We start from the raw sequence: 20,427 nt of genomic DNA on the forward strand, positions 1-20,427 counted from the left end.
ATCGGCCCATCGATCGATCAAAAGTCTCTTTCGATAGTAAATTGTAACTAATTAGTGGTTAACAAAGCCAAATATCATAACATATTAAGATTTTTTGGTACGATTTTCGATAAGAGTGTTTGACTATAACACTTACATTAAGTGAGATCACGTGTAGCCAGATGTGACTAAAATACAAAATAATTATTTTTTTATTTTATTTTATAAAAATGTTCTTAAATAACATGGTCAGGAATGCATGTCGGAATGTTTCTCATACGATATAGGTAATGCAAGCATATAGATAAATATATTTTCATCCAACTTTGCACACCACACTAATTGCAGAGGGGGCCAAAACACAACAGAAAAATGGGCCAGGTGCAAAATGAACTGGTACTAATTCCTAACTAGGAAGATTTCTGTGGAGCAAACGCAAAAGAGAGATGCTACCTTGCGTTCTGTGCCTTTCTTCAACGGCACCTGATTTCTTCTTTCCACGCTGCAAATTGGTTTTATTAGCAATGCATCATTATATATCCGGAGAGAGAGATGGGGGGAGAGAGAGCGAGAGAGGGAGAGAGACGGGTTTTTACCTTTGGCTTCTCATCATCGTCAATGTCCAGAGTACTGAAATCCCTTAGCAATAAGGATGATGCAGGCAAAAGTCTCCTGTTTATTTCCATATAAAAGGGTTCAGAAGAGAGCCATTCATTCCAATGCAGTAGTAGAGAAAAAAAACAATGATCGTAGAAGAACCTTTTCGGTTTTTCTGTTTTTGTAGAGATTTTAACACCCGGTTCACTGTCAGGAATCTCAATAACATCGCACCCTTTAGTTGACACAAGGTCTTCCTTCGGTGATGTTGGAAAGTTCAATAATTCCTAGAAGAAACAGGAAAACTCATTGAGGTGCAAGTTCTTTAAAAAGCTCATTGAAAACAAGTAAAAAAAGAGAATGCTGACTTTACCCGGGGCTTCTGAATCTCATCCTTCACATCCAAAACACCAGAATCTCTTGTTTCACTGTCTGGAATTGCAATAACATCGCACCCTTTAGTTAACACAAGGTCTACCTTCGGCGATGTTGGAAAGTTCGATAATTCCTAGGAGAAACAGGAAAACTTATTGAGGTGCAAGTTCTTTTAAAAGCTCATGGAAAACAAGTAAAAAGAGTGTGCCAAGAACTTTACCCGAGGCTTCTGAATCTCATCCTCAACATCCACCGCACTGACATCCTTTGGTGATGGAGATGAAGAAGGCGAAGCTCTCCTGATTAGAACAATAAATATAGGCAAGAATTCAGCCAAAAAGGTGCTTAATACAAAATCCTTTTAAGGAAATCAAGCAGGCAACCGAAATTTAAAATGATATAACACCCCCTAACCTTTCCGATTTCTCCAACTGTAAAGCTTGGCAAGAAGTATCAAGTCCACTCTCACAATCTAGCTGGCTAACAACACTATAATGTCCGGTAGAGAGGACATATTCAGATTTCTCCCACCGTATGACTTGGCAAGAGGTATCAAGGCCACTCTCACAATCTAGCAGGTCAACACCATTACATTGTCCAGTAAAGGCAACCTCCTCCAAGTTCTCCGTCTGTAATGCTTGGCAAGAAGTATCGAGCGCACTCCCACCATCTAGCAGGCCAACAGCAATGCAGTGTCCAGTAGAGGGGACATCTTCCGATTTCTTCAACTGTATAGCTTGGCAAGAAGTATCAAGTCCACTCTCACAATCTAGCAGGTCAACACCATTACATTGTCCAGTAGAGGCAACCTCCACCAAGTTCTCCATCTGTAATGCTTGGCAAGAAGTATCAAGTGCACTCTCACTATCTAGCAGGTCAACAGCAATGCAGTGTCCAGTAGAGGGGACATCTTCCGATTTCTTCAACTGTATAGCTTGGCAAGAAGTATCAAGGCCACTCTCACAATCTAGCAGGTCAACACCATTACTTTGTCCAGTAGAGGCAACCTCCTCCAAGTTCTCCGTCCGTAAGGCTTGGCAAGAAGTATCGAGTGAACTCTCACTATTTAGCAGGTCAACAGCATTGCAATGTCCAGTAGAGGGGACATCTTCTGATTTCTTCAACTGTATAGCTTGGCAAGAAATATCAAGGCCACTCTCACAATCTAGCAGGTCAACACCATTACGTTGTCCAGCAAAGGCACGCTCCTCCAAGTTCTCCATCTGTAATGCTTGGCAAGAAGTATCGAGTGCACTCTCACCATCTAGCAGGTCAACAGCATTGCAATGTCCAGTAGAGGGGACATCTTCCGATTTCGTCAACCATATAGCTTGGCAAGAAGTATCAAGGCCACTCTCACAAGCTAGCAGGTCAACACCATTACTTTGTCCAGTAGAGGCAACCTCCTCCAAGTTCTCCGTCTGTAATGCTTGGCAACAAGTATTGAGTAAATTCTCACTATCTACCAGGTCAACAGCATTGCAATGTCCAGTAGAGGGGACATCTTCCGATTTCTTCAACTGTATAGCTTGGCAAGAAGTGTCGAGGCCACTCTCACAATCTAGCAGGTCAACACCATTACTTTGTCCAGTAGAGGCAACCTCCTCCAAGTTCTCCGTCTGTAATGCTTGGAAAGAAGTATTGAGTGAACTCTCATCATCTAGCAGGTCAACACCATTGCAATATCCATTTAAGGAAATATCTTTTGATGATTCCTATTTAACAGGGAAAAGAACCACGTGCAATTATTCACACTAGTTAACAAGAGTCTTATGTAAAGAAGAGGTAAAAAGAATCATATAGAGTGTAGCCATATACTTTTTCATGACAGTGATGATGTAAAACAAAAGTTAAAAAAAAAAAAAAACGATTGGCTGGAAGTATGTATGAGCACAATGAAAAAGCTTGAAAACGTACAGACAAGATAAACATCATTGGAAGAAAAATAAGATTCAAAGAATCACAAAAATTCAAAATATAGTTCAAGAGTCTAACCTTATGCCCCTCACCAAGCAAGTCGTCCAGTTCAACAGAAGAGCAGCTATCCTTTCTATGCATGGCAAGTGACTGATAAGAGTCCACCATAAAACCTGAAAACCTTAAACTTACAAACTCAAGCTAGAAACTCTGTGGAAATGATACCTAGTAGGCAAAAGAATATCAGACTGACACAAAACCAAGATTCAAGAGGTTCTTGTGTTTTGTGGTCAAAGTCCACAGAACTACTTACTGGTTAAGAAGCTACAACTACAAACTACAAATCATGGTAAAAACTACAGGTACAACATGATATGCAAATGTAAACTATTGAACTCTTCAAGTCTAACCTGCTCCATCCACACTCAAATAACTATCCTCTGGTCTGACAGATATAGACTCACACAGATCCATGGCACTATGTTCACTGCCAGAAACTCTCTCACATGTCTGCGTTATGTAGCATGTAACAGCTACGTTAAATTCCAATTCAACTAAAATGTAAATCACTCTAAACGATAAGATTAAAATCTTCTTTCTTGATAGTTCTTACCTGATGATCTTGCTTATTTGGGTTTTCAAGTTCAAGGCATAAAGTACTCACCTCACCAACATCCAAACTTTTCACCTAGTATATCAGGAAGGTAATACCACTTAGCGTAAGTAAATTCATTAAAGATAAGATTACTAACCAAGTCAAACATGAAACCAAACTCTAAGAGGTAGATAATAGTTGAGCAAGACAAAATATGTCAAACCTCATCAAGATTGCTAGATTCTTGACCACCCACTCCAGACAAGCTGACCTCAACTGCTTCTCTGTTGGAACATGAACAGCAGGACTGGACATCCTTGAGCTCCTTTTCAAGCTCAAGACATCTTATCTGTTCGGTCATGAGATTTTCTCTGAGATGTTGGATTTCGTCATCTGCCACCTACTTACAATTAGATTGATGATTATACTTTTTGGCCAATACAGATGAGTATATGGAGCTGGTTAATTAACTTTAAAAATCTTGTGTGTTTCACAACAAGAAGATATCACTTCCCAAAAACTTAAAAACTCTTCATTACCTTGAGTTTTTCTTTATACTGCTTCAAAACATTCCATATAGCTTTGGAAAAACTCTGCATTATCCGATGGTTTCTCTCTCCCTGATCGGAGTCAACACAACCTGATTTTGTAAATGCACAGAGCAGAAACTAAGCAAATTAGATAAGGAATCCTGGCGGTTGGAATAAGAAAAAGAAAGTGGGTAAGTCCATCTAAGTTACCACTGCTTTTTACAGAACCTTCCTTGGATAGTGCATTTTCAGCTTCAATACTTTTGTGTTCTTCAATCTGAAATCAACCAGAAAATAGAAGTGATGAAGATATGCTTTAGGTTTTCTTTAAAATAATCCAATAGTGATACAGACACTTGGGAACTATAATACATGTCATAGTTGCTTCCAATTATTCCAATTAAGCTACAACATAGATACAGAGAAATTTTTGGAAACACTCACACCAAATACCAAAATAATCACAACACCCAATGTGTACATAATATTCATCCATAAATTTTTGCAAAAGTTTGGGAACATGTGTAGCATGGATACAATGATAAAAACACTGATCAGAAACAAAGTCAAAATGGAAACGCTAATCCCATTAAAAATAATTTCAATGAAGAAGCATCTAGTATTGTCTTCATATTTACAACGGTGCAGTCAAACAATGTTTCAAGAAAGTAAACGGCAAGCATAAAAGAGAAAGTGAAATGATCTTATGTTACTCTTCAGATAGGCATACTGACAAAACAACATCTGAAGGCAGCAATGAAATTGAGACACAAATGAAATAATAATATAACTTGTAAGGTATTGAAAGAATCATTTAACCAAGAAAGACATACAGCGCAAGCATCGGGATCAGTAACTTTCATTTTTTTGCGCTGCTCAGTTCTAGACAAAGCTTGGAAATGCCTTTTGGGGTATGAGATATTTGATGGTTCTTCAACATAATTATACCTGAAATACATGGTACAAAGCTGTTAACACTTCATACAGCAAGAAATAGTTCAAATATAATGTGCAATTTTTGGGTTGGAGGCGTGAATTGTACTTGATTTCCATAAAAGGTGAGGCTTGTCTCAGCACGTAAGATGTATCACGATAATCCCCTTCTCCTGATTTGACTGTTAAAATCTGCGAGTTTAAGAAAGAAAGTGCATGAGATAATTTGGAACGGCAACAAAACCGCAAGAAAATGAAAACATATTTTGAATATTCCAACTCATCAAAAGTTTTTGAACAAACTCCATTGGTTATCCAATTTTGGAAATAAGACAGCATACCAATGCCATCCTCTTCTTGCCTTCCAAATAATCTCGCAGATACTTGGTTAACTGTTCGAAGAGAAAAAAAAAATCGCATTAATAACATTTGATCCTAAATTGTATTAAAGTTATCAAAAGACCTCCAAAAATAAAAAACCAACCCTGGCAATATTTCATGCCAATTCGAATCTTTGTATTAGGTACTTAAACAAAAGATTGTTTCTCGTCAATAGATCAGATAACTAAGATGCATGATGAGCATACATACATCTCAGTTGGCCATTCCAATCAACTATGTACATAAATCAGCAAAGCAAAACATATTACATATTTTCAATAAGTAGAGGAAAACATTACCAAAGAGTTCTGAAAGTGTTTCTGCAATGGTTTCTTAGGGTTCTTCTGATGCTCCAGTAACGACTAAATCCACAAAAAAGAAAGGAAAATGACTATAGACACATACACGCATAGGGAGAGGGGGGGGAGAGAGAGAGAGCTAGGAGACTTAAAATTTGTAAAAAAATGAGCAAGCAATAATCACCCAAGTAAAATGGTGAACTGATTATCATAAAAATGCAAATGAATAATAAAGTCTAGAAAATCAACTTAAGGCAACATACTCTCAAGCACAAGCCTATAACCATTGACGTATTGTTGATGAAATTACTTTCGAACAATCTGGCTCCCTGAAAATTAAAAGAAGAACAAAATCATTATTCAAAATCAAGACTTGTGCAAAAAATCTGTCATTAATCGAAGTATCCCAAAAATACTAATAGTATAGATCTGGCGAGATGGTGGTAACAATTATAGAGCAAATATCATGCTCTGAGGGATGCATTGAACATCCAAAATTGAACAAACTTCAACATTTAAAAAACAGCACTTCAAAGAGAATAATTCAGTCACATATGTGAAACCTGATTTCCAGTTCTTTTTTCTCTTTCCGCTCCAGCAAGATCAACAATAGTGAGGACGCCATCATTTGCTTGATTATTATCATCTCCATTACACTTGTCAGCAACAGCGCGAATGTTTATAATACACTGCGACCGGCTAGAAGCATATAAAAAATGTAGCCATAATTCTTATGTGATCATAAAATTCAGACATTGTAAGAAACAATGTAGAAAAATGAATGAAACAAAGAATACGTAAGTTCATCAATGACTGTCACACACCTTGACTGGCTATTTGCATTTGTCATTCCCGTTGCACGCTTTAGCATTGCCTGAGCAATTAACGATTCTGCCTGTCTAGCGTCAGAAATGCGTATCTGTTTACAGAAATAGAATAGGTGCTCGTTATTTCCAATATCCAACCACATAATCAAATTCAACTCAAAGATAGTAGTCAACCTCTTGCAAGCCTCTTAGGGTTGATTGTTGCATGCTTAAATCTCCACCATTGGGAGATAAGTCAAATAGCCTTTCTCCTTTGCCTCGTTCAGAGCTTATCTCGAAGATCGATATGAAAAATGATCTGTGAAGAGTGAATGAAGACATCATACGATATAAGTTGAGTAACAGGTCCAGCAACTAAATCTAAAGACTAAAATCACGTGTTGACGTTGCCCAATACCTCGAAGACTCAGAAATGCTCCCTGAAGTCTGATTGAAGATATGTTGAAGAGCAAGCGGAACCATACCCGGCTGCCTGGGGCACCCAAACACCGTATGCGTCTTACCCGAGCCACTAGGCCCCAATGCAGCCAGCATCCCACTCTTACCCCTCAGAAATTCTTCCACTAAAGGCTTCATCATCTTATCATACACCTCTTCCTATCAACAACAACACAAATTCGCCAAAAGGAAAGAGATTTATACATGATTATTATAAAAGAACAATTTGAAATCATACTTTCCACTGAATTTTCCAGCATTCTGTCTCCAACCAAAAATAACACAAACGAAAACTAACCTGAGAGGAATCAGAGGAGAAGACGTGCGAAAACCCCTCATAAACCTCAGTCTTCGTGCGGTTAGATTCCTGCAGTGCTAGTGGCGGCGATAGCGTCACGGAATGAGAAGTATTCACCTTTATACAGACTTCTTCCTTTATCTTTCTGTTGTTCTGCGGCGATCGTCCGGCCGCCGACTTCTTCTTCGCCGGGTTTTGGGGCCAAGCATTTTTTAATCTCGGCTTCGGATTCTGATCCGCCCCGAAGCCGCCTGTTTTGTCCCCAAGCTTGGACGGCACAAGGGGCCGAATCCTCAGAAAAACCCTAAGGTTTTCGGCCACGGGGTTCGGTTTAGCAACGTCCAAGGAAAGGATTTCTTGGGTTGGGAAAGATCGTACTCCGGGAGCAATTGAAGACGGAATTTGCATTTCTCGAGCTGCTGTGGCGGGCGTTGGCGTTGGCCTGGCCCTCCGGTGAGGGTTACGGCGAAGCGTGTTCGGACCCGGTGCTGGGCTGTTGATCTCCATACTCAATCAGTGAGTGTGTGCGGTGTCGCTTCGTCTCCGCTCTCAACGTCACGCCTTTTCTTTTTCTTTTTTTCCGTTTGAGTTTTAGCGCTAAAATGGAGCCATGCGGCTATTTCAAGTTTTGAACTTTGCTTTCGAAAAGGGAACGCAATATTTCTATAATTACAAATGTATTAAGGGACTTTACCAAAAAAAATTCCCGTTTTATTTTAACAAAAAATTATATTTTTACACTAAAAGGTCAATCTTGATACTATTTACTTTACCTTTTATTTTTTCTGTATCGTTAAAACTCAAAGTTTTAAAGTCCTTTTCATTAGTACCAGGATTGATATTTTAGTGTAAAAATATGATTTTTTTTGTTAAAGTAAATAGTACCGGGAGTCTTTTGTTAAAGTTTCCTTGAAACATAATGTTTTGATTATAAATTGAATTTTTGCCCCTCCAAAAAGTTTTAAGTTCGAATTTGAAAAAATAACGGAAAATTAAAATCCCCTACAGTTTTTTTTATATCATTTAAATAAAACACCTGTAACTTTTTAAAATTTGATTAAAGTGCTTTGACCAATAGTTACTTCTATTTTTTTAAATTAAAATAATCTTTAAATTTGATACACTTTTCCTTATTTAGTGGACATATTAGTAATTAAACTATATATTTCTCTTCTTCCAAATATGTTTTTTTTTATCAGCTTTTTTTTTTTTTTTTGGTTATGCAAACATTTAATATTATTTCTTTTTTCAAATGATTTTTTCTTTTTTAAATTGTCACATCCCGGCTCAAGCCCCTACCGCATCCTGGGCCTGCTCCACCACCGTAACACGATATTGTCCGCTTTGGGCCCCGACTACACCCTCACGGTTTTGTTTCTAGGAACCCACATGAGAACTTCCCAGTGGGTCATCCATCATGGGATTGCTCCGCGCGCTACTCGCTTAACTTCGGAGTTCGGATGAACTCCGAAACCAGTGAGCTCCCAAAATGCCTCGTGCTAGGTAAGGATGAGAATATATATATAAGGATCACTCCCCTGGGCGATGTGGGATGTCACAATGCACCCCCCTTAGGGGCCCGACGTTCTCGTCGGCACACCACGACCAGGGTTAGGCTCTGATACCAAATTGTCAGATCCCCGCCCAGGGCGGATCACTTCCCATGGCTGCTCCACCACCGCAGCACGATATTGTCCGTTTTGGGCTTACCATTCCCTCACGGTTTTGTTTTTGGGAACTCACGAGCAACTTCCCAGTGGGTCACCCATCATGGGATTGCTCTAGCCCCCTTCTCGCTTAACTTCGGAATTCCTACGGAACCTGAAGCCAGTGAGCTCCCAAAAGGCCTCGTGCTAGGTAGGGATGAGAATATACATATAAGGATCACTCCCCTGGACGATGTAGGATGTCACATAAATAGTTGGTGATCAACATAAAAGCTTCGTGTAATTTTTTCAATTTTTTTGTGTTTTTTTTTTTTTTTGCTGTTTTTTAAGTATAGTTGTTGATGAATTATTATTAGGTACAATACATTATGTATACATTATCTGCGGGTACATTTGAATTTACAAGAATCATTAATTGGTATGTTTATTTGCAATTTTGGTACATTTGATTTAATACATATTATTAATATTGGTACATTATTTTATTTTGGTATGTTTTATTTTGTACACATTGTATATTGTTATGTTTATATTATTCTCAATCCTATTGTCTCTTAAAATACTAAAAGAAAAACTTATTTCGGTACGTTTGCATTGGGGGAATTTAAAAATATTTTAAACTATTTTGAAAAGAAAATATCTTAAATCGTAGATAATTATTGATAAGTTGTAGCATTATTGTGAAAATAAATTGAATCTAACCAACTTTTTTTTTTTTTTTTATCATTATCTCTAACAGAGGAGAGTGTAATCAAAATGCTAGATTATAGTAAATTTGTTATAATATAATGTGCATATAGCACAAAAATTATGACAAAAAAACGTTTAATCAAATCATTAAAAGACATGGATGTTTGATTCAAAACTGAAACGTCTATATCAAAAGATATATATATTATAAAAGAAAAGTTGAAGCAACATGTCACTTAAATTAACAAATAGTTGTAATTTATTATCTACCATTTATTTTTAACAAAATTTATTATCCACCTTTAACTCAATTAAATTATTATTTTTTAGTACACGTCTCTAGTTTTAAGTTCGAATTCATAAAAAAAAAATATTATAAAAGAAAAGTTGAAGCAACATCTCTATTAATTAATAAAACTCTCTTTGTCAACAAAAAAAATGATGAAAAAACTACTTAGTCTTCTATCACAAAAAAAAAAAATGATGGGCAATAATGTAATTTCACATGTCCAAATTTTACTATTTTTTATTGAAACATCACCTGTCACATCCCGACTCGAGTGGGACCACTTCTCAGCCCGATTCCACCGTAGCACGAAATTGTCCGCTTTGGGCCCCCCCAGCACACCCTCACGGTTTTGTTTTTGGGAACTCAAGAGCAACTTCCCGATGGGTCACCTACCCTGGGAATGCTCTCGTGCGCTACTCGCTTAACTTCGGAGTTCCTGCGAAACCTGAAGTCAGTGAGCTCCTAAAATGCCTCGTGCTAGGTAGGTATGAGAATATACATATAAGGATCACTCCCCTGGGCGATGTGGGATGTCACATCACCTATATGTGATGTTAAAATACCTCCAATATTAAAAAAAAAATTGAAAAAACCAAAAACAAAAACCTCCCACTTCCCCCAGGTTTTTTTTTTCTCTCTCTCCCCTTCTCATTTTCTAAAAAAATATGTTTATAAACACAAAGTGTATAGTCAAATGATAGTGTCACTACAATTAACAAATAGTTGTAATTTATTATCTACCATTTATTTAACAAAATTTATTATCTACTTTTAACTCAATTAAATTAACTTTTTTCAGTACACGTCTCTTGAAAATCCTTAGCAATAATTCTAGAACAAAATTAATAAAGCATTATTCATTCAAGTGACACATTACTCCAATTTTTATTTAAACGTACAAATTATGACTCTGTAAAAATTTAGGTCTATATTCCACATTTTCCAATCTTGTTGCTCTTAAGTATTTATTGTCAAAGAAGAATATCAAGATAAGACTACTTTGATTGATACTTTTGCTTCGAGAGTTTGTTTTTAAAATCTTTGAGCCAAAAAAAAATTGCTAATTTTTTTTCTTTTAAAAATGGATCAGTTAGTGACTTTGCCACGATAGTCTATCATTTCGGAAGTTGTGACCCTACTAATTGAGGAGAGAATATAATTTCTAGAGACGTTTTGATATAGGCGCCTCGTTTTTTAATTTTTTAGATTAAATATACACTCAATTTGAAAATTTGATCAAACATTTTCCTAAAATTTTGGTTATTAATTTCTGTTTTTCACATAAGTTCAATTTTGTTTAGAATTTTAGTTTTTCACGACTTCTCCTCAACGTTTCGTTTTCATTTTTTTTCTTTTCCTATTATCCCTATATTTATGCATTTATTATCCATCTCTATACATTTTTTTATTGTTTGTTATAATTTTTACTTTTTTTTTGTGAATATAGTATAATATTTATAAAAAAAAATTGTCAGATTTTATTATTTAGAAGACCCAACACATAATAAAGATTTGTTTGATTATATAGCTACGTCTAGTTACCTATAATATGGACACATTTAGTTTTATAGTGGATTTGATTTTTTGTATTTCTCGGTACATTTGGAATGTAAATGTACCAAAAAAGATTATCTGATAGAGACATTTGGTTTTGTGGCACATTTGGGTTGTTTTGTTCATTTGGTCTTTTGGTACATTTGGAATCTAAACGTACCAAAAGGGTTACCTGACAATGGGCACATTTGGTTTTATGGTACATTTGAAATTTTGGTACATTTGGTTTTTTTGTACATTTGAAATTTAAATGTACCAAAAGGGTTACATAATAATAGGTACATTTGGTTTTATGGTACATTTGAATTTTTGGTACATTTGATTTCTCGGTACATTTGAAATCTAAACTTACCAAAAGTCAATACTTTTGTTCTCAAATGTACCATAAGTTTTTTATATATTTATACGTGAAAAAAATATGTATTGAAGACTTTTTATTGAGACATTTCTAATAGAAGGATATATTTTTTTAAATTGTGACATCCCGTCCCGGAAATACCGAAATGTACGTATGAAATTACAATTTTACCCCTAGTGTGCTTTCGTCACGTTTTGGTTGTTTGTTGTGTTGTGGCATGTGTTTGGAACCTCACACACTCCCACACACACACAGACACTATCCTTCTCTCTCTCCCTCTGTCTTCTCTCTCTCCCGAGTCCTCTACCCTTCTTCTTCTTCCTAAAAACGTACGGACCAACACATATACCCCTCAAACCGTGACAGATCGAGGAAACTAAGGACACCATCCGACTCGTGAGGTCGAGGCGAGCACGACCATAGCATTTTCAGGTAAGAACTTCGACGTTTTCACGTCGATATCGCGAGGTCCGTTTTGAGCACTGTTCATGCAACATTAATTTACTTAGTTTTTGGACATTTGAAGCTTGTAGGTGTGTTGGTGAGGTCCTAAGGAGCGTCGGAGTAGCTCGTTGGACGAATTTGGACGTCGGGAAGGCCTAGTTCGAAGTTGGCCGGTTTTTGAGTTTTGAGACAGGTATGATCGCGTAACTTTTAGCCTTTAAAAGTGGTCCAACGTGATTCTACTAGTTTAGGGCTTTCTTTTGGTCCAAGAATCATAGAAAACGGTTGAGAAACGAAGGAGAATAGTTAGTTTAAAGTTTTTCCCAGTTTCCGGCGACCGGAGTCCGGCGAGGGTAGGCCGGAGAAGAAAGGGGAATATTCCGTCAAGTTTGACGGAATATTCCTAACGGCAGTGACGGTATCCGGTTAGATTTGACGGAATATTCCGTCAGTTTAACGGAATATTCCTGACGGCGTCTGTTGACACCGTCAGTGTGCCTGGCACGTGGCCGCGCGTGGGGGGCGCGTAGGTCCGTGCCTGTGCTGGCGCGTGGGGGCGCGTGCGGGGTCCAAAAATTATTTTAAAAATATGGTTGTGATCCTGAGGTTGTGTAGAGCACGTTGGTATATTCATTTGTCCATTTTGAGCAATGTATGAGAAGTTATTACGAGAAACGGGTTATGTGCTTTAAAGTTAACGTTTTTATAGTTGTTTCGCATTTAGGTGACACGTACCCAGAGGACGAGCGTGCACACGCGAGACAGGGGGGCTACGACCCTTCTACATACCAGTGAGTGGGCTTTTGTTTTCCGTATATACCTATATACATTTATATTCCCAGAAATTGATTTAAAAGGGTTATTTGCCTTATGCCATGCATGTTATTATTAACGTTTATGCATCATCACATTCATTAGTAGTGGCATGCATATACATATTTATATGTGGGTGCTGTGGAGGCATAGGTAAGTACCAGGTAAGCGTTATTTAACGATTGCATTAAATAGTGGTTAGAGATGCTTAGAGAGCTCATAACCTGCACCCCCGGTGTTAGTGCTCCCGCCCAGAGTAGGGCACAGTCCTTCACGTGTTGTTCACCTCCCGCACCATACGCTCAGCTTGGATCCAAGCTAGGTGCATAGGCCTGTCGTACAGACCACGATAGGTGGTTCCGACTCGTAGGTGACCCGCGATTATTCGCACAGCCTTCACGTGATCGTAGCACTAGAGCGTATATATATGTTACACCCAGGCTTGTCGTACAGACCACTTTAGGTGGTTCCGACTCGTGGGCAGGTTTAGATATTGAGATTGAGATTTGAGCTCTAGATGTAGCCGTACAGGTCACGTAGGTGACTCCGGCTGCCTGATTACATGATATTGATTATGATTATACCTGGGCACTTGCATATCACTTTGAGATTTTGGCATGGCATATCTTGAGCATGATTGGTATACCCTTGAGCATGTTTTGCATGTTTACACATACGTACATATGTTTATTTTCTGGGAAGTATACAGGTTTTACGGCGAGGGGTTAGAAAGTATTTTATGAAATGGTTTTCAAAGAGCTTTGTTTTTGCCCACTCACGTTTTTGTTTTGCGCCCCTCCAGGTTCTAGTTGCTTAGCCGTTGCGGTGGTTTCCCTTAAGAGCTTTTCGGCGTTCTGACAGACACTCCCCATTGTAGGGTCGCCTTCGGGCGTACTACCGTTGTTGTTTTAATTGGACTGCTATAGACCTGCTCTGAATTTGTATCGCACTAACTAGCACTCATTCTAGTACTTGTATGCTAGTTTTTTTTTATTATTCGTACTTTCATATTACTACTTTAGCTTCCGCACGTGCACATGGCTACGTCACCTTTGTGTGACGGCCAGCACGCTCCGATCTCGGTCGGGGTGTGTCAGTTTGGTATCAGAGCCTAGGTTTGGCAGTCCTGTGTCCTTGTGAGTATTCTAATAATTTTGATGTCTTCTGTCAGAACTATGCCGCCTCGTCGGGAACCCCGTCGCTCTTCTGAGCCTATGTTCCCCGATATTACTCAGCTGGGGGAAGCTTTTGCTACAGCCCTTCAGGCAGTGATGCGCCCTCCCCAGAGGACTCCTCTGGAGACCATGTACAATCTGAAGTTGGATAAGTTTAAGGGCAGTGAGGGACCCGAGAGTGCAGAGCGCTGGCTAGAACACATAGAGAAGACTTTCCGGGTGCTACATAATCAGGGGAACTTGCCTATGGAGAGGTGGGTCGAGACGACCGCTTGGTTTCTAGATACGGAGTCGGCAGCTTGGTGGGAGCAGGAGCTCCGTAGGTTGACTCCGGATCAGAGGATTGATTGGAACGTGTTTACGGGGTTGTTTAGGAGAAGATATGTACCCCCTGAGTACATTGACCGCAAGAAGCAGGAGTTTTCCGAACTGAAACAGCGGAAGATGTCAGCGAATGAGTACTACCGTAAGTTTACAGACTTGTCCCGTTATCACCCTGATGTCGCTGGTAATCCGGCGGAGATGCTCCGTCTTTTCCGTCTGGGCACAAGGAAGAAGTGGCGTTATTTCGGCGCTACGAGCGAAAAAGTTGTTAACTAAGGGTTGTCAGGGGTATCTGGCTCATGTGGTGCTGGATGAGGTTGTTACTAGCAGAATAGAGGATGTGAGAGTGGTCAGACACTTCCCTGATGTATTTCCTGAGGATTTACCTGGGTTACCCCCAGATCGAGACGTAGAGTTCACCATTGAGTTGATTCCAGGTACCAATCCTATTTCTTTAACTCCTTATCGTATGGCTCCTGCGGAGTTAAGGGAATTGAAAGTTCAGCTGCAAGAGTTAGTAGATAAGGGATTTATCCAGCCTAGTACTTCGCCTTGGGGTGCTCCAGTGTTGTTTGTGAGGAAGAAGGATGGAACTTTGAGACTGTGCATCGACTACAGGCAACTCAATCGGGTGACGATTAAAAACCGTTATCCATTGCCTCGTATCGATGATTTGTTTGATCAGCTGAGAGGTGCTTGCGTGTTCTCTAAGATAGACTTGAGGTCTGGTTACTATCAGCTGAAGATCAGTAGGGATGATGTCCCTAAGACGGCGTTCAGGACTCGTTACGGTCATTACGAGTTTCTGGTTATGCCATTTGGATTGACGAATGCACCAGCCGCCTTTATGGATTTGATGAACCGAGTATTCCAGCCTTACTTGGATAGATTCGTCATTGTCTTCATTGACGATATTCTGGTGTATTCTAAGTCGAAAGCGGAGCATGTTCGACATCTTACTTTGGTGTTGAAAAGGTTGAGGGAACACCAGTTATATGCTAAGTTTAGCAAGTGCCAGTTCTGGTTAGACCAAGTTGCGTTCTTGGGACACGTCATTTCTGCTCAGGGTATTTTGGTTGACCCTCAGAAGGTTGCAGCGGTAGAGAGTTGGGAGCAACCGCGAACCGTCACCGAAGTGAGAAGTTTCCTTGGTTTGGCAGGGTATTATCGGAGGTTCGTTAAGGATTTTTCGGTGATTGCCTTGCCGTTGACGAGGTTAACGAGGAAGGATGTCAAATTTGAGTGGGATGATAGGTGCGAGCGGAGTTTCCAACAGTTGAAGCATTGTCTCACTCATGCACCTGTTTTGGCACTCCCAGACGATAGTGGTGATTTCGAGGTTTACAGCGATGCTTCCTTGAATGGTTTGGGATGTGTATTAATGCAGCATGGTAGGGTGATTGCTTATGCTTCGCGGCAGTTGAAACCTCATGAGAGGAATTACCCTACACATGATTTGGAGTTGGCCGCTATCATTTTTGCGTTAAAGTTGTGGAGGCACTATCTTTACGGAGAAAAGTGCAAGATCTTTACGGATCACAAGAGTCTCCAGTATCTCTTTACTCAGAAGGAACTCAATCTTCGTCAGCGGAGGTGGTTGGAGTTGCTCAGCGATTACGATTGCACGATTGATTATCATCCTGGTCGTGCGAACGTAGTGGCTGATGCACTTAGCAGGAAGTCACAGGGCCGTATTAATGCGTTGTACGCTAGTCGTGCTCCTCTTTTGGTAGACTTGCGTACTACGGGGGTAAGGCTAGAAGCCGAAGATCGAGATGTGGCATTACTTGCTAATTTCCAAGTTAGGCCGATACTTGTTGATCGGGTGCTTGAAGCCCAAGTAACTGACCAGGAGACTCAAGAACTTATTCAAGCTCGAGAGCAAGGAAGGAGGCGGGACCTCAGAGTTCGGGATTCGGATGGCATGTTGATGCTAGAAGGTAGAATGTTTGTGCCTAAGAGTGTGGAGTTGAAGAAAGAAATTCTCGATGAAGCACATATCTCGGCTTATGCCATGCACCCAGGAGCTACTAAAATGTATCATACCATTCGACCGTTTTATTATTGGCCGGGTATGAAGAGGGAGATAGCCGAGTATGTGAGCAGGTGTGCTGTTTGTCAGCAAGTTAAAGCAGAAAGGAAGAAGCCGTTTGGGTTGTTGCAGCCGCTTCCCGTTCCAGAGTGGAAATGGGAAAATATCACCATGGATTTTGTGTACAAGCTCCCACGTACACATAATGGCTTTGACGGCATTTGGGTGATCGTCGATCGACTCACTAAGTCGGCTCATTTTATTCCTGTGAGAGAGAAGTATTCTCTGAGCCGTTTAGCGGAGTTATTCATTTCGAAGGTTGTAAAGTACCACGGTGTCCCAGTGAGTATTGTTTCGGATCGAGATCCACGATTTACGTCGAAGTTTTGGGTAGCTTTCCAGGAAGCTTTGGGCACGAGATTACTTTACAGCACGGCGTATCATCCACAGACAGACGGACAGTCAGAGAGAACTATTCAGACCTTGGAGGATATGCTGCGAGCTTCGGTGTTGCAGTTTGGTGACGCTTGGCATCAAAGATTGGATTTGATGGAATTTGCTTACAACAACAGTTTTCATTCGAGCATTGGCATGGCGCCATTTGAGGCCTTGTATGGCAGAGCTTGTCGCACACCGTTATGTTGGTCAGAGGTTGGAGAAAGAGTTTTAGTGGGTCCAGAGATTGTCGAGGAGACTACTCAGAATGTTCAGGTGATTAAGTCTAACCTGAAAGCAGCTCAGGACAGGCAGAAGAGTCTAGCGGATCAGCGTGCTACAGACAGAACATATGAGGTCGGAGATTGGGTATTTCTGAAGCTTTCACCGTGGAGAGGTGTTGTGCGGTTCGGAAAGAAGGGGAAACTGAGTCCTAGGTACATCGGACCATACATGGTCACCGAACGAGTTGGTGAGGTAGCTTACAGGTTGGAGTTGCCTCCGGAGTTGGCTAGAGTGCATAATGTTTTTCACGTGTCTATGCTCCGACACTATGTTGCTGATCCATCTCACGTGATACCTCCTCAACCGTTTGAGATTAACCCAGATCTGACGTATGATGAGGAACCGGTGACGATCATTGATTGGAAAGAGAAGGTTTTGAGGAACAAGACAGTGAATTTAGTGAAGGTTTTGTGGAGGAACCATTCAGTTGAGGAAGCTACGTGGGAGACAGAAGATCGGATGAGGGATTTGTATCCCCGGTTGTTCTTTAACCACTAGGGGTTGTTATTTGGTTGTTTTGAATTTCGGGACGAAATTCTTTTAAGGTGGGAAGATTGTGACATCCCGTCCCGGAAATACCGAAATGTACGTATGAAATTACAATTTTACCCCTAGTGTGCTTTCGTCACGTTTTGGTTGTTTGTTGTGTTGTGGCATGTGTTTGGAACCTCACACACTCCCACACACACACAGACACTATCCTTCTCTCTCTCCCTCTGTCTTCTCTCTCTCCCGAGTCCTCTACCCTTCTTCTTCTTCCTAAAAACGTACGGACCAACACATATACCCCTCAAACCGTGACAGATCGAGGAAACTAAGGACACCATCCGACTCGTGAGGTCGAGGCGAGCACGACCATAGCATTTTCAGGTAAGAACTTCGACGTTTTCACGTCGATATCGCGAGGTCCGTTTTGAGCACTGTTCATGCAACATTAATTTACTTAGTTTTTGGACATTTGAAGCTTGTAGGTGTGTTGGTGAGGTCCTAAGGAGCGTCGGAGTAGCTCGTTGGACGAATTTGGACGTCGGGAAGGCCTAGTTCGAAGTTGGCCGGTTTTTGAGTTTTGAGACAGGTATGATCGCGTAACTTTTAGCCTTTAAAAGTGGTCCAACGTGATTCTACTAGTTTAGGGCTTTCTTTTGGTCCAAGAATCATAGAAAACGGTTGAGAAACGAAGGAGAATAGTTAGTTTAAAGTTTTTCCCAGTTTCCGGCGACCGGAGTCCGGCGAGGGTAGGCCGGAGAAGAAAGGGGAATATTCCGTCAAGTTTGACGGAATATTCCTAACGGCAGTGACGGTATCCGGTTAGATTTGACGGAATATTCCGTCAGTTTAACGGAATATTCCTGACGGCGTCTGTTGACACCGTCAGTGTGCCTGGCACGTGGCCGCGCGTGGGGGGCGCGTAGGTCCGTGCCTGTGCTGGCGCGTGGGGGCGCGTGCGGGGTCCAAAAATTATTTTAAAAATATGGTTGTGATCCTGAGGTTGTGTAGAGCACGTTGGTATATTCATTTGTCCATTTTGAGCAATGTATGAGAAGTTATTACGAGAAACGGGTTATGTGCTTTAAAGTTAACGTTTTTATAGTTGTTTCGCATTTAGGTGACACGTACCCAGAGGACGAGCGTGCACACGCGAGACAGGGGGGCTACGACCCTTCTACATACCAGTGAGTGGGCTTTTGTTTTCCGTATATACCTATATACATTTATATTCCCAGAAATTGATTTAAAAGGGTTATTTGCCTTATGCCATGCATGTTATTATTAACGTTTATGCATCATCACATTCATTAGTAGTGGCATGCATATACATATTTATATGTGGGTGCTGTGGAGGCATAGGTAAGTACCAGGTAAGCGTTATTTAACGATTGCATTAAATAGTGGTTAGAGATGCTTAGAGAGCTCATAACCTGCACCCCCGGTGTTAGTGCTCCCGCCCAGAGTAGGGCACAGTCCTTCACGTGTTGTTCACCTCCCGCACCATACGCTCAGCTTGGATCCAAGCTAGGTGCATAGGCCTGTCGTACAGACCACGATAGGTGGTTCCGACTCGTAGGTGACCCGCGATTATTCGCACAGCCTTCACGTGATCGTAGCACTAGAGCGTATATATATGTTACACCCAGGCTTGTCGTACAGACCACTTTAGGTGGTTCCGACTCGTGGGCAGGTTTAGATATTGAGATTGAGATTTGAGCTCTAGATGTAGCCGTACAGGTCACGTAGGTGACTCCGGCTGCCTGATTACATGATATTGATTATGATTATACCTGGGCACTTGCATATCACTTTGAGATTTTGGCATGGCATATCTTGAGCATGATTGGTATACCCTTGAGCATGTTTTGCATGTTTACACATACGTACATATGTTTATTTTCTGGGAAGTATACAGGTTTTACGGCGAGGGGTTAGAAAGTATTTTATGAAATGGTTTTCAAAGAGCTTTGTTTTTGCCCACTCACGTTTTTGTTTTGCGCCCCTCCAGGTTCTAGTTGCTTAGCCGTTGCGGTGGTTTCCCTTGAGAGCTTTTCGGCGTTCTGACAGACACTCCCCATTGTAGGGTCGCCTTCGGGCGTACTACCGTTGTTGTTTTAATTGGACTGCTATAGACCTGCTCTGAATTTGTATCGCACTAACTAGCACTCATTCTAGTACTTGTATGCTAGTTTTTTTTTATTATTCGTACTTTCATATTACTACTTTAGCTTCCTCACGTGCACATGGCTACGTCACCTTTGTGTGACGGCCAGCACGCTCCGATCTCGGTCGGGGTACTGATAATAAGGAAATGAGGAATTAGTTAATTAATTTTTTATTTTATTTTATTAAACAAATATCATTTAATGCATAGAAAGGGATTGACGAAATTAAATTCCGATATTATAGGCAATTAGTTGCTAAGCTACCTTATGCCTCTATATAAATGCATTTAAATTAATGACATGAAAATTAAATAAATAGAAAATTATTGAAGTTATTGAAGTGGCTATTGATCAAAACACCTTAATCAAAATTTTAAAATGGATGAATATTTAATCTAACAACTATTATAGAAAAGATTCAGCGCATTCAAATTTTTCTTAATTTCTATTGGAGAGAGCCTTGCTCTAAGTGATGGCCTTTGGATCGCTAGTTAGCAGAGAGGCTTCAGAAGGATTCTTTTTTAAAGGGACTCGCGAT

At 40.3% G+C, this 20,427-nt stretch overlaps 1 protein-coding gene across 1 annotated transcript; it reads right to left on the reverse strand.

The window, feature by feature from the left end:
- Nucleotides 1-164: 164 nt before the first annotated feature.
- On the reverse strand, nt 165-7,787 carry LOC137718472 (ATP binding microtubule motor family protein). Its single transcript, XM_068458029.2, has 22 exons — nt 7,170-7,787; nt 6,831-7,030; nt 6,608-6,731; nt 6,431-6,525; nt 6,170-6,305; nt 5,870-5,935; nt 5,607-5,669; nt 5,268-5,318; nt 5,036-5,118; nt 4,827-4,941; nt 4,204-4,270; nt 4,003-4,103; nt 3,687-3,863; nt 3,482-3,556; nt 3,279-3,378; nt 2,947-3,041; nt 1,366-2,666; nt 1,172-1,250; nt 950-1,084; nt 739-863; nt 576-651; nt 165-481 (listed from the first exon to the last, which is right to left on the reverse strand). The coding sequence occupies exons 1-22, from the start codon at nt 7,674-7,676 to the stop codon at nt 386-388; spliced, it is 3,867 nt and encodes a 1,288-aa protein (XP_068314130.2). The 5' UTR covers nt 7,677-7,787; the 3' UTR covers nt 165-385.
- Nucleotides 7,788-20,427: the final 12,640 nt, after the last annotated feature.

Source organism: Pyrus communis, chromosome 8 (genome assembly GCF_041283825.1).
Source record: "Pyrus communis isolate YQ-2024b chromosome 8, ASM4128382v1, whole genome shotgun sequence".
In the NCBI taxonomy this organism is placed as follows: Eukaryota; Viridiplantae; Streptophyta; class Magnoliopsida; order Rosales; family Rosaceae; genus Pyrus; species Pyrus communis.